The sequence below is a fragment of the Colletotrichum gloeosporioides genome (genome assembly GCF_011800055.1).
Source record: "Colletotrichum gloeosporioides strain Lc1 chromosome Unknown consensus_48, whole genome shotgun sequence".
NCBI classification, from domain to species: Eukaryota; Fungi; Ascomycota; class Sordariomycetes; order Glomerellales; family Glomerellaceae; genus Colletotrichum; species Colletotrichum gloeosporioides.
This window is the reverse complement of record NW_025544693.1, coordinates 51,124-65,836: the sequence shown is the minus strand read 5'-3', so window position 1 is coordinate 65,836 and position 14,713 is coordinate 51,124. Positions and strand designations below refer to the sequence as shown.

General features: G+C 54.9%; 1 protein-coding gene across 1 annotated transcript; it reads left to right on the top strand.

Annotated features, from left to right (window-relative positions):
• Positions 1-12,229: 12,229 nt before the first annotated feature.
• Positions 12,230-14,015, top strand: GCG54_00004042 (uncharacterized protein; the record flags this gene model as incomplete). The annotated part of the gene is made up of 2 exons (XM_045404097.1): positions 12,230-12,927; positions 12,977-14,015. 2 exons carry the CDS (start codon positions 12,230-12,232, stop codon positions 14,013-14,015), a joined length of 1,737 nt encoding a protein of 578 aa, XP_045263932.1.
• Positions 14,016-14,713: the final 698 nt, after the last annotated feature.

The following is a 14,713-nucleotide window of genomic DNA, read 5'->3' as shown; positions in this document are numbered from 1 at the left end:
CCCTCTGTCAAGTGCGAATAACATGAATGCTATGGATATGCAGTATGATGTAGTCAGCGCCGGCTGTGATGACGGAGATGATACGAACAAGGTTGTTCCGGACATCCTCGTGCTGCCGCCGATATGCCTTATCAATCTGACAAGACCGAATCTTGTGTTAGCGACTGTGAGCTCGGCTATTTTCAGATGGCGCAACGAGCAGCAGGCAGGACGTTGTTTAGAACCTGTTATGTGTTCGTCAAGAATTCGCCGACAACTAGGATCTTTTCCGGGGCTGGCGTGCAGAGTGCAGTCGGGGAAAGGCGGGAGCGCAGATCAGCCCCAGCTCAACGCGACTCGAAGGAATTTGAACGCGGAGGCCGCTCCGCAGGTACTGTGACTGCGAGGTGAAGGAATTGCATGCAATTGCTGCGCGATAGGTTTTCCATGTATGGGAGGGGTATCGTCGACGGTTTTCGAAAGCCACTTTCGATGCGACGATAGAGTTCCAAAGCCATAGGCGGCTACACAAAGGTCAAATGGCGACCGGGGACTGGTCCCTGAACAGGAAGTTGAGGCTCAATACGATGTTGCGCGTCCCAGGGGTTGCCCTCCTCGCGTGTTCGTCGTGTCGCAAGACCTATCTGATCGTCGTGTCTCCGTGGGGGGTTGGTTCTGGAGCTTCGAGATCGTCGTGATAACGCATTCAGGCCGCTTGGAAGCCTAGGGTCTCGAAGCATGTCTGCAGACGGAGTTGCCGCATGCCTGCGGCACTGAGCGGATATGTTGCTGAAAACGAGTGAGGCAACAAGGCTCTAGACAGCAGGCTGATCCACTTGCGCGCGTAAGAAGCCGAAGGTCGCCGAGGTCCACCCTGTCGCCCTATCGCAACAGCCTGCAGATGGTACTCTGTAAGTCGCAGTGCTTTGTTTAGTCAGTTGTAGGTTCTGCGAGGGAATGACTACGAGAGATATCGTGAAGTTTTTCCAAGCGGCGGAACTCCACCGTACCAAGACCCTGTTCATAAGCCGCGTCGGCCGGTTGATCAATGACGGCCACAGGGACCTGGCGTGAAGAACTGATCAATCAAATTAGCACCATTGCTTTCGATGCTCGTCTGCTTGAGTTGTATATTGAGGCATCAGCGTAGGCGTCAGGAGCATAGAGTGGGGGTTTTGCCCGTGGGTATCCACATCAACGGACCCCCGTTGCAGATTTGTCGAGTCTGGATGCAGGAGGCTTTCCCCGACAAGGTGGCAGGTGTGGCATCCTTGCTGAATTGACCAGGGTCACTGCGATGTTGCGTCGCGTTTAGCAGCTGGCTAGGCGTCAACCCAAGATGATCGAAAGTGCCTCAATGTGAGTGATCATAAAGCAGACCCACGATCTCTGGGTGCGTGTGTGTGCTCGCTAAAACCACAAACCACTCGACGAGACCTTTGGCGGCGACGGGCTGCAGAACACCTGGGATATAGCTACATTAGCCTCTGCATATTATCGTCTCGGCCAGGTGAGCGAAGCAGGCCCTCTGCCTTTGGACAGAACCCCTCCAGTGCAGTACAATTTGCGATTCCTCAGTTGGATGCGAACATCCGGCGCGGCATCCTTGATAAGACGATGGCCATGTCTAATGATGGAGCAGTGACGTGAAGACCTCTTGGGCGTCTGTGCGGAAGGGCCTATTTGGGTATTCCGGCAGCAACGCACCTCAAGAAACCAACGGCCACGGTTTCTTGCTCTGTTGTCTGGTTCGTTAGCCGTCAACAACTCATGACTGATGTTGCTCAGCTTTCTTAGACTGCGTCAAGACCGTGAACATTAAGCCGGGATGTCTTCCGATATCTTGGAACGTGTGCGCAAGTCATTGCCAAATCCTCGCCAAAGTCTCGCTGACGCGCTCAGTCATCGCTCTGGAGAAGTTTGAAGTCCAGTGTCTGATTGAAAGCAAACGAGAGCATCGGCGGAGATATTCCGTCTTCAGCGAGCGCAAACCCTGACTGTCCAAATTACAGCGTTTGGCTCGGATGAAGTTTGGACTCTCCGACTATCCATCTCCACTGAAAAGCCTTAAAAGCCTGAAAAGTGGCAGCTACAGCACGCCGATCAGGGTCCTGATTCCCGCATGGCACCCTCCCACAAGAAGGTTTTGGCGAAGCGAACTTTGCGGTAGGGCATCAGGGCGATGAAAATTGAAGCCCACTCTTGTCTAACTTGTCCTAAGGATGCCGTCCGCTCCCGGACAGATGAGCGAGGTCTACTTTTGGTGTCGGAACCACACGCGACGACGCCCCGATTGTTCAAATATGGAAAGCTGCACGCGCCAGTCTCCCTCTCTAGACCCTTTTCGAATAGGCTGAAGTGATGGGAAACAATGGATAGTGCCTTGATGCTTGGGTCTGTATTCAGCAGCCTCCATTGTCTGTAAGATCAAGCGTCTGAGCTCCAGACTAGAACCCAGCCGCAGGAAAGCCCGGTCAACGGTGGCTAGTCAGATATGAGTTGTACGAAACGATGATACCTGGCAATGTTGCGCGGCGCAGAATGTCGAACTGCCCTTGATGGCCGGCAATGCCAGGGAGTAGCCGTTGGTGGTGCTGGGGACGGCAGCAACGGCACAAGGAACGACCTAGGTGTTTGCGTTCGTTGGCAAGCTTATCTTATCTCTGCTTTTCCCCCTCCCCCCACCTCCAGACTTTTGGTGTCGTAGGTGAGGTTGGAGATGGCGACCCTTAACAAACAGTCGTTATACCTATAGATAAGCCCAAAGTGGCGGAAGCTCTCCTCCGATGCAAGGAAATATTCCTGGTTTCTCGTCTTCCACCACCGTCTCCTTAGCGACCGCTCCGATTAGTGGCTCGCGCCTGGCAGCGATGTCGCATGGCTCAGATTTGTTGGCGCTGGCACTGACCTGTAGAGCCCGATGCGGTGACTGGGCGAACTTTTGGCGTTGTCAGAGAGGTAGGTGAGCCAGCGACTAGCCAGAGAGCGCAGCTGGCTAGTGACTTTGACTAGTCAGTCAGCACAAACTGCAGGATTGAGTTGATGTGTAGAGGTTGCATACATAACCAACCTCAGCGACGGTACTAAGTACACCAAGATTGGCCATCTGTACGCCGCAAGGGCAAGCCCCCGTTGAGATCCGCAAGCTAAACCTCTGCCCCGTTTGAGTGGATTGAAAGACGGTTGCCGTGGGCTGTTATCCTCATCTCGTCGACTTGCAGCTCCGTACCATCCTTTCAAGCGTCAGGGAAAGCCATGATGGGGGCACGGTCTGAAACATGCGACATCGATTGGATGAGTCGACGTGGCCGGTGTAGCAGGGAACCGAAAGGCGGAGAGAGCCAAGGCAGAAGAGTCTTGACAAGGTGTGTTGCTGTAGTCGTATCTGTATGCCAGCGACTCTCCAGCAGGGGTCATGGAGTGGCAGAATGAAAGCCTCGCGGGTTTGATGCGCAACAAGCAGACGCCAGCCTAAGGCCTCAGCTCGAAAGGTTCGTGTTTAGCTGGCGGGAATCTGAAGGTTCCCGCAGTCCAGAGACTTGAGTTTGCTTCAGACGGTGGAGGAGAAACCAGAGACGCTCAAAACCTGGAGAAGCAGATGTCGAGCGTCGGAGCATGCCGGGTGTGAATGTACACGGTCAAAGAACGCGGAGAAGCCATCTTGAGCTGAACTGTAATTGTTGGACATAGGTATTGTATTGCAACTCACAATACCTCAGTCACCTCAGTCAGATGGTGTACGCATTCGCGCAGATGGCAGGTTTCAATGCATTCGTGCGGTGCAGCGCAGAGGAGCGGCATAGGAAACACAGAGACGGTAGAGTGGCTGCCTGCGTGCCGCCGTTCTGCCTGTCTGTCCGAGAGTTCTAGACCTGCTGAGCCAGCCTGTAGCCAGCAGTGTCCCTGCTCCGTTCAGCAGTGCTGCTGCTGAAGTTGTGGCGGGTTCCTGTGGTTCCCGGGGGCTGTGTGCAATGATAGGTTACAGAAAGGTCGTTCGTTCAGCGGGAAACAACTGCTAAACATAATCGGTTCCGCTAAGTTGGCTTGACAGCAGTGAACAGGATGCCGGAACAAAGCCAATCCTCTTGCGCGAGACGCTGCAAGAGTGAGAATGGCGGGGCATGGGGAAAGGCATTCATGCCTCCGTCCCCGAGAACGAGCGGCTGGCGACATTGATGATGAGCCTGCGGCCTCTGACTAGGCCCCCCGGGACTTGAGAAGATAATCCTGTTGCGTGGCTCGGTTAATTAATCAATGATCGAGACTGGAAAGCGTCCCATCCAAACTCAGGTTGTGAATACAGCACAGTAGCATCGGACGTTTCCTTCCAGCGTCAGCGCCGGTCCACCGTCGCACCGCAGCATCGCACAGCAGAGATATCCGTCCGGAGTTGTGGAGGCACTGAAGGGCCGGGGAAGGATTCGCCCTGAAGCCTCGGTGAGTGGCGGATGGAGCTGCTGCAATTGGGTACCTGCTGCCCATGGGGATTCTCCAGAGCCAAGCAATTCACTTCGAAGTCTCCCCCTCTTCCCTGTGGAGTTCCATCAAGAGTCAGCAAGTCTGAGCGAAAGCGATAGGGGACCTGTGCTGCCCAAGGTACCGAATTGGCTCTGTTCCTATTCGTCCGTTGCACAGTCCAGACTCCGAATGCGTCAATCGCTTTCATCGACAGACTCCGCGGCCGTAACAGTGACACGCGAGATGCCACGACAAGAATAGTCGGCGTTTCATGAGACATCTCTCTGAACCTAACCTCAGCCCAGCTCGGGGTGATTCGGGCGAGATGAAGAGTCAACATTGAACAAGGCACTGCACCGGCTCTGTTCCACTGCAAGGCATTGCCTGCCATGAGCTTTGCCGTCGTCTCGCCTCGCCAGTCTTTCTCATGCTGTGCCCACATCTTCTTATCAACTTACACCTTCTTTGCATGACATGCCCTCCCCGGGCTCGGAAGACGAAGCCTTGACAGCACTGACCATGCTAGGTTTGGGTATACCCCAGAGTGTTCATCCTTCTGCGAGCCCGACTTTTGTCAACGTAACGGGAAACAAAGATAGGCTTGCTGCCTACATATGAGGGGAGAGTTTGGCGGAAGCCGGGGAAGTCGAATCCGCCCTTGAATGGTTGTTTGCGGGAATTAGGCGCTCAAGGTACTGGATTGCAGAACCAAGAGCTTGCTGATAAGATATCTCAAGATCAATATCGATCGATGCTGCTTCCCGCGATTCCTTTGTGGAATGATGGTTTGTCTTTGGTAATTAGAGATACCTATCCTTAATCAGGACCGCGTTAAATCGACGCCTTGTGTTACCAAGGCCACGCTAGTCCAGAAGCTCTGGAGTTTCTGTCTGACAGAGCCAATCCTCTGGCATCACCCTCGTCTCTGGGTCCATGGGCGCTGCAGCTTCGCGGCACCACTGCCGTCGCATGGGGCAAAGGTACGTAAGAAAGGGCGAAATGAAGGGTCCTCACGTCGTCGATCGAGCTCATCGAGCAAGTACCGGATCATTTGCATCTAGCGGACTGGCCGATATCAGGAACAATTGGTAGTGGCCGAGAATGAGGCAGAAGACTGCAGCGGTGCGTTAGACGTTGTGCAGCTAGCTGTTAGTCGGCAATCTCACACCTCAAGCTACTGGCGATTGGTGCTTGACGGGCTGTGTAACCACCGACAGCGGACCATGGGGGAGGCTAGGATGGCGTCGAATGACACAGAGTTGAGGTTGAGGTGGAAAACAGAGTTGGGTGTAGCAGTAGTGTCAGCCGCGATAACGGCCTGGATTGGCCGCTAAGAACACGACACCGCCATCGTGCACGTAGGAGGCCAGCCGCCAACACCAGCGGCACCTCGCGGAACATGTCGGGTGGCTGTGGTAGCAATTTTCTGGGGTAACAGGTGCTGAGGTTACATTCACGCAGCACCAAGCCTTCTGAAGACAGAGTTTGCCTGATGTTTGCAGAGGCCGTCGGCGACGCTTGCTTTTTGTTGGGTTTTCAGATGTTCCCCGGTGTACTATGCAGTAACATGTTATCAGCATGGCGGCGGCCATCACTGCTGCTAACCCTTCGAAGCCACCAGCAAAAAGAGGTACAGAGCCGCCGAGGTGATGTCGATCGATTGTGAAGCCTCGGCGAAGAGGGGAAGCTTGGAGCTGGAGGTGCAAATGGAGCTTGAGCCCGTTTTGACATGTACTGTATGGCCAAGCGTCCGTTATTTGAGACCCAAGGAACAGTTGCTGGCGGTCAGGAGAGGGTCAAGCTGGCACAGACGATCCTGGAGCTAGAGCTTTGAGTTGACGCAGAAGGGTTTACCGGTGTCCAGGCCTGCCAGGTGCCACTCCAGGCCGGGAAGGGGATGCCTGCAAGTCGAGGCCGGCGTGGCTGCCCTCACGGCAAAAACGCAGACCAGGCCGTGTTTGGGATTCCTGAGGCTCCCTTCGCTACAGGGCCTGAAGCTAAGACGAGCGTGCACGAGGCGGATGGCGATCAGCCTCCAAGCGTGCAGTAGGGGCAGAGAATCGAGATGGTTGGGGTCAATTGGCAGAGATGAGAGGACAGCATGCTGGATAATGATGGCAATGATGCCATGGCGCGGCTGTCAAGGCCAGGAGATAGCATCATACCCCCTGATGGATGGGTGGTTTCTTGGTGCGGTACCACATTTGCCATGCCGTCGGAGGGGTCTCGAAAAGACCAAGACGTGTGTCTGTCTCTGGGCCTTTGGAGGCATGTTGCGCTTGACCAGCAGGGCAAGTTGAGCGAGCGAGAGAGAGACTCGTTAAGTCAACGCCTTGCCGTCGGGTATGTATGGCGATTGATTGTCGGACATTCGAGGGATGTGGCAGTATGACCTGTCTGTACTTCGTACGGATATTTGGTAGGCATTGTCGGAAACGAGGCGGAGACTGTCGAGTTCCGAGTGCCCAGCCCCAGCAGCCACGAGGCCATCAATGGAGTCGCCGTGGGGGACATATGGAGCCAACCCAAGCCCTGTGCTTGTATCACCGAACGGCCGACCGAATGCTGTGCGAGGTTGACCGAGGTGAAGGGGCTGCAAGGATGTCGGTATCGTCGGTGGTTGAAGGGTTCGTGAGATGTCGGTACTCGCAAATGGTTTGACGATACCCAGGTAGGTGCGAATAGGCACAGATGGATAGATAAGGTATCTTACTGCGTACTCTTGGGTAGGAAGGTGCTGGACACTCGGATTCGATGCAGGAAAGGCAGCATCGCACTTGCCTGCGTACTTCGTAACAAATGGCATCGTCGTTTTCGCTGTCGCCAACACCTGGGCAGGAAGGAACCGGGGGCAGAAATTGTTAGCAGGGTACGGGCTGCCCCGCAGTGTCCAAGTCCATGGCACGCTAAAAAGCAGCGCCGAGTGACAAGGCCGTCGACCCGGGGAAAGGTTCCGGTCATGCCCAAGGCATCCTTGGCGATGGCCCACAGAGCAGCCGGAAAATGTGGATCACCTGCGCCCATGCCATGCGTCGACCCTGCCTGGACTGTGACTGGACTGAGGTGGGAGGAAGGCACGAACACCACACTGGCAAGTACGGATACATACATTACCTTACGAGAAGTCCAGAGAAGGAGCTCCCCTCAGCCAATGACTTCATCCAGATACAAGCCGACATCTTGGGTTTTCAGCATCTGGCAGCTTGGATCGGCATGATCAGCAACGAAAAACACCTGGCAGGCACGAATGGAGACGGGAATATCAAGATGAGACCCTGCGCGAAGCAAAGGGAGAATGCACCACTTCCGCATACTATCTCTGATACTAGTGCATCAAGGACCCTTGAATATTCCCAAACACACGTTCGCCGCCGTCTCGTCGTCTGGATGTCGGCCATCGTCCTTCGATGCTGCCCTTTTCTTCTGCCCACCTATCGAATCCATTCCAGACCTGTCTTGGACCCCCAACTTGCATCACGCGGCCTGCATACGGAGGAGACGGACTCTCGGCTTCAGCGACGCCAAATCCTCCACGCCGCCCGAAAATCTGAAGCCCCGGGTGCCACGAAGAATCTCACAGACAAGCCGGTGACAAGGGCGAGACCAAGACACCGAAGGGAAGAAAACAGACATCGTCTCCGCCAGAAGGTCGAGACCTCGCCAGTTGCGCTGTCCTCAGTGGGCACAGCAACGTGGAAGTTGTCCGGGGCGGGCGAAGAAAAAAAAGTTTTCGAGAATATTTTTTGCGCTCCATCCTGACTCCTTGCCAGGATCTTGCCGACGGCCCCCTGTCACTGGGGATCATTTGTCGCCTCGCCAATTTCCAGCGTACCAGCATGCGGACAACGGGCCCTTTTTCTTCCCTTTGCTTGCCTGGCTCGCCCTGCACTCGACTGGCCTTGGTCTGAAATAGGATTGCAAATTCGCCCTACCGGAACCCTCAGACACTGCGGCGTCCGACCGGCCGGGGATCGCAACTTGGCCTGGGCCTTAGACCCAATGTCCATCCATCGCCATTGTCAGTGCCCTTTCGAGTCTGGTCCATGGATAACTTGAAGCACTCGTCGTCGCCTCCGTCGTCAACTCCCTCAGTGCTATGCCTCATTAAGCCAGAGCGCATACCAGCCGACCTCGTCTACGACGCTATCGTCCACTTCGACTTCTCAGCTCAGATGTCCAAGTCGAGAAACAACCCAAAACAACCGCGCAGGCTGCTGCCGTTGGCACTTGCGGCGCGTGTGTACCTGTGTTCTGTTCCACCGGCAAAACGGATTCGTGTCTCGATCACCTGACTTGCAAGACGTGATTGTCTCCGGGATGGTTTGAGAAGAACGACAAACGTCCCCACGTTGACGTCTTCGTGTCAGGGACACCGAATGAGACAGGCAGTTGAAGCCTGGATACGGCGGAAGATCACAGATCAAGAGACTGAAGATCATCGGGACCTACGCATCCCCGGGTGTCATTCCTCTGCCCAGTCGGCCTCTCGGAGAGGCGTCTGTTTCCATGCTTGAGGCATGCACTGTCATCTCGACGCTCTCACCAACAGTGTCTCTATCAGCACATCTCGATGAAGCTACTACATGCGCGTCTATAATTCGTGCCATAACCGGTACCTGCTGGGCGTCTTCATTTCATCCAATGTGCCGTGGTATCCTGGGCTGGGATTGCAACCTCCCATTTCCCCAGAACTCACCGTGCACATCTCTTGTGGTGCTTCCGTATTGGTATGGCACCGTGTCGGAGGGGCGTGCTGCACACGGCGGCTGTCTCTGGTACCGGACAATCAGCGTCCATTCCCGGCCACATCCCGACGTCCCTGCTCTGCGGTGCACTGGCATTTTGATATTCAAAGCTCCACGAACCATCAAGGCTCCTGCAGCCGTGTATTCGAACATACGTTGCCCCCCCCGAATTCCAGCGGCTGGGATTTTCCGCTACATCGTCTTGGCCAAGTTTTCTCGGTTCGCTCTCTCATCTGGCGGTGCCTTGCCCCGGATCGTCCAGTCTCCAGTCTTGTCTCTGAACTATCCCGTCGCCCGCCACGCATGTAGCTCACTTTACTGCCCATTACCCGGCCGTGCTTTCCCTGGAAGAGAGTGTCCATCCCTTGCGAAGTAATTCAAATGGGCATTTGGGGTTTTTGTCTTAGTGCGTCCCTTGAACCTGGAGAAAGGCGCATCATCCCGCCTCCGCATCTCGTCACCTTGCCTAGCCGACTCCTGGCGAATTCCAAACCTCACTTCATTATCTTATCCGGTGTTGACAAACGATTCGGTCTGTCGCCGACTCCCACGCCGGATTCGCCGCCTCGCCGTTTCGTGTCTCTCCTGCGCTTGGCTGCGTGCCCGGGCTTGATCGAGCGAGCTTCAGAAGGGACATTTGCAGATATATATCGTGCTGCCTCCCCCAGCCCCCATCGCGTGGACTACCAAGTCATCCGTCACTGTCTTGTCGGTAGTAAGAATCGACAAATAAGCATCGAGGTATGTACCGCAGTAGTTGTTCCTCTCTACGCTACGTACAGTTCGCATCTTGCTTGCATCTCCTCTTCTCTGCCCCTCGATACACTCCGACTCCCACTCCCACCCCAGTTGTCGGTCTGGCTGCACGCTGCCACACTTGCATCTTGTGTGCGTGCATTGGCTTGCATGTCTGATAAACGCTTGCGCTGCTGCACTGCTCTCTTGCGTAGTGTGTGTAGCGTGTATTGCGTTGCTTCCTTCCACCTTGCACACTCCTCCTCTGCCGTATCCCTCCCCTCCCCTTACCTCATACCCTCAGCATCGGTATGGTATGGGTTGCCATCCTCAACTGTACCTTTTTCCCTTGCTTCGCTCTCACTCTGTGCTTGCATCTCGAGCCAGCCAGCCAGCTCTCCATCCATCCAACCGTCCACGCATACTTCTCACACCGGTTGCTTGTTTTTACCTCGCGGTAGAGTTCCATTGCAACAGCACTGCACCTTCGGGCAAAGTACGTACCCCTCCACGTCGTCCGGCCGTAGGTCAAGTCGATACCTACGTAAGGAGCTTCCTTGTACGTAAAGTACTCGGTGGCGTTCCGGACTATGGCAAAGTACCTTTCGCATTGCTGCTGCCGCACCGCACACACACCTCACCACCACGGGCACTCACTGCTGCCGCTGTCGTTGCCGCTTGCTGCTGTTTCTGGTGCCCCGGTCCCTTCCCCCGGCTCCCCCCAAGCCCACGTCTTCGTCTACGTCCATGTTCCACGGTTCCCACATCCCCCAGTCACCAACCAAGCAGGACATGTCTGGTTCTCCAGTTGTCAATCCTGTTCAGTCCAATCCCCAGCCAAGTCTAGGTCACTTTCTTTGCTCGCTTGGGGGTCTTGTCTGGAGTATCTGCAGTCAGTCATCAGAGTCCCGTCACTTTGCGCTTTCCCCCAGCCCAGCCCAGCCCAGCCAGCCAGCCAGCCCACGTACTCGCCTCCATCCGTATGTACATAGTAGTGTACTGCCTGCGGTAGGTTCCTACATCACGTACATCCACCATACCCACAGCCCACGCCCTTGGACCTTCTTGGACAACAGAGGCTTGGAGACTTTTTGGGGAGGGGACTACGCCGTACCTACCAAAGGTAGACACTCAGAAAGAGAGAAGGCGGAGAGGGGGTCCAAGTACCTACGTCCTCCCACCATCACCCTTGCTTGCACCATCAAGCACCTTTCCCGAATAATAAGACGCAAAGGCAAAAAAAACTGTGTCTCCCACACACCCCGGAGCGTCATCTCCCACGCCCCTCTGCATCTCTGCACTCTGCCCCCCTCCTCTTCGTCCCTGACCCCTTCCCATGGCCCTCGTCTCTCAGTCCTTTCCCCCCTGTCCTGTCGTCTCTTGCCCTGGCCGCCTCCCACTTTTTCTGTTCTCCCAGGCCAAAACTCCACTGCGCGGGCGAGACGAGACCTGCAAATCAGCCTCCAGGCTCGAACGTGCCGGTCTTCGTTCCAGCTTCTCGATCCGCTTTCCACCGACTCCATTTCCTATCCTTCCCTACCCAGTATTTTACTTTTTTACCTTTTTTTCCCTCTCCTCTTCTTAACCCTGTACCACCACTTTGGTACTTTTACCTATTCTCCCATCCATCCATCCCTCCCTCTCGGATGCTGATGGCCTATCTCTGCCTTTAACTATCCACCTACCCGACTCAAACAAGTACTTACACCTTCCCTCTCCCTGCCACCCACACCAACACGGCCAGTTTTTGACACCCGTTTGCGTTTCCAATGCTGCGATATCTGTTTCTGCCATCGCTCGTCCTCGACCGCCGTCACTGACTTCGCCTACTCACTCGCCAGCCAGCAAGCAAGCAATCCAGCGCAACGCAGCCATAGCCATTCTTGTGTGCCTGTCTACACTCACGCCTCGCCAGCTACAATTCTCCGCCTTTTCCACTGGCGAAATTCCCCGCGAATCGCTCCAGTCACCGCCTTTGTTTCTTGGGACGCCACCGCGCTAGGTCCTGAGCCACCAAAAACCTGCACGGAATAACCAACGGCCTGGTGTAGAACGAATAAGAAAAGGGACCGTCATCCTCCCGCCCCAAACAGCCCCCTCTTCGCTCTCCCCTGCCCTCCACCCGATTCCGACTTCTTGGTCAACGATCTACGAGCTGCTGCTGCTAAGAGCAATCTTGCCTACTTACAACAACAAATCCGTCACCACCAAAACACCCCCTTGGATACTTATGATCGATCCTTCTTGTTCCTGCTTAGGAGTTGCGGCGATTAGGGACTAACGTTCCTCAATTCGCTCAAAACATCTTCACAATGGCTGTCGTTCTATCGTCAGAGGAGAACACCTACTTCTCCTCTTCCAATTTGCGTCGGTCGCACTCCCAACCCAAGTTCGTAACGAAACAGTCCGGCTTTCACACTTCCGCTTCTGCAAGTCAAATCAGCGACGCCTTTGCGGATTCAAAAGTGTATCCCGATTCTGCGCCATCTTCTGCCCCGTCCTCTCCTAGAACCGCCCATGCCGAGTCTACCGATTTGTCTTGCTCGTCAACACCCGCCAGCAATGTCTCCATCGCCTCCGACTGCGACGACACATTAGACCTCGCCGTGCACGCCAACGACCACTTCGTCATTCCTCATTATGGGGAGTCTGGCTACTTTGATCAGGTAGAAGACCTGGAACCACCAACAAGTCCCAGGACGGGTGACTCGTACACGGTTTCGCCTGTTGACAACGACACCGAGGGCAATACGTCTCGGCCAAACACGCCAGAGTTCATTCTCGACGTAGAACACGCAGAAGACGACACTGCGGTCCGCGCGCAACCGTCACGACACGTCGATTACCTGTCGCACAACTGGAAAGAGGAGGATATTTGGTCATCATGGAAGTTCATCGTGTCACGGAGATCAGAATACAGCAATGCCGCCCGCTTAGAAAATGCTTCATGGAGAACGTGGATGAAGGCGAAAAACAAGCTCAAGACGGTGTCGCCAGAAACGCTCAACTGGTTGGTATACTGCACTGCTCAAACCTGGCTCTTACTGACCCTCTTGCAGGCTCAAGGACTGTGATGTAACTTGGCTCTACGGACCGCTGCAGACGGGTCCAAATACGTTGAACCCTATCAGCACCGACCCTAACAGTGCTAGGCTGACAAAGAACAACTCCTTCGTCAACAAAAAGCCCATCCTCAAGAAGAGGAGCATGTCGGAGATCATGCTGCAGAGGTCGCTATCTGCCTCCTCCCTGGTCAAGCAGGCCGCTGCAGCCGTCCAGGCCCAGGAGAAGGACGGCAGGAGACGACTCGCACGACCGACTTTGGAGCGTGCCTCAACCGACTACGTCACATTCCCATTTTCGTCAAGGAGGTTGAGCCGCGAGAGCTCAAATTTGTGCCCGTCCAGCACCTCATCTGGCATTATCTCACCTAGCAGTGAGAAGAAGCACATCCACTTCAACGAGCAGGTGTCTCAGTGTATCGCGGTTGATATCAAGGGTGATGATGACGAAGATGATGATGCCGACACGGAACGTTACGACAACAGCGACTCGGATGAAGGCGCCATTATGATGAAGAGGTCCAAGACGAAGAAGAAGATGCCTCTCATTAGGAAAAAATCGGCAAAGGCGGCTGCCGCTGCCGAGGGCAAGACGATCGCCATGCTACCGTCTACGACGTTGAAGTACCGAGAAGACACGCCTGAGCCACAAGAGACGGCAATGAAGCACAGCACCGGCGTCTACCGAAGCCCCATCATGTCGCCCTCATCTTCCCAAGAAACACTCCGACCATCAAAAGGATCTGGAAAGTTTTTGTTCGACGACGACGATGATGAAGAGGAGGATGATGCTTCCATGGGCTGGCAATCACCAACCAAGACCGACGACAAGTCAACGGGCTTACAGCGATCATCGTCCACCAGCAGTCTGAACGCCGAACCGGCTGGCATGCGTAGGACCTCGTCAGGTATGTTCATGCCATATGAAGAGGGGGAATCATCTTCCAACGAAGGCATCATCGGCCGGGTCATTGATACAGTTAATACAGCCCGCGACATTGCTCATGTTATCTGGAACGTGGGTTGGAGGAAGTGAAGAGGTCAGCCAAGGAAGGTCTCGGATTCTCAATCGATGGACAACACCCCGGCACGACGGCCGTCACCAGTGGATGTACGATACGGAGGAAGTTGGCGCTTCAGACATTGTTGCGGGGATATAATCGGCTCATACGAGGCCATGGATTCCGACGTAATGACACCATCGAGGGAATTTTCACGCAGCGGATATCATCACTACTGGTCACGGAATCGACACGGATGGGAAACGGGTTGGGCATCGGCGCTTCGGCACAGCGAACATTTGGAACGGGCTGGATACTGCCCTCGACACACTTGCAACTGGAATGTTGCGTGGGGGTCTAATGACAACATACGGAAACACGCATGTAACAATTTTAGGAGGGATTTGGGGGAAACTTGGTTGGTCATTGTCATCATGAATTGGCACGCGATTTGGGTCCAGGGAACCAGGGTTTTCAGCACCGGCGCATTGGAAAGAGGGAGGAGAACAAAAGAAAATGATTTGTTTCACAACAAAAGAGCTGGTTGGGCCTCATCGGGAGCGCTTCCTCAAGGTGCTCACGCTAGCGTGATTGCTGATCTGGGGTCTCTGCATGTCATGTCTCACGCTCAGGCTTGCGTGACCGTGGCTGGAAGACACTTTTTTTCGGAGCAGCGCCTCAGACATTACATTGGGGCATGTTGGCGATGGCTTACATAGAGCCTGGGGATGAA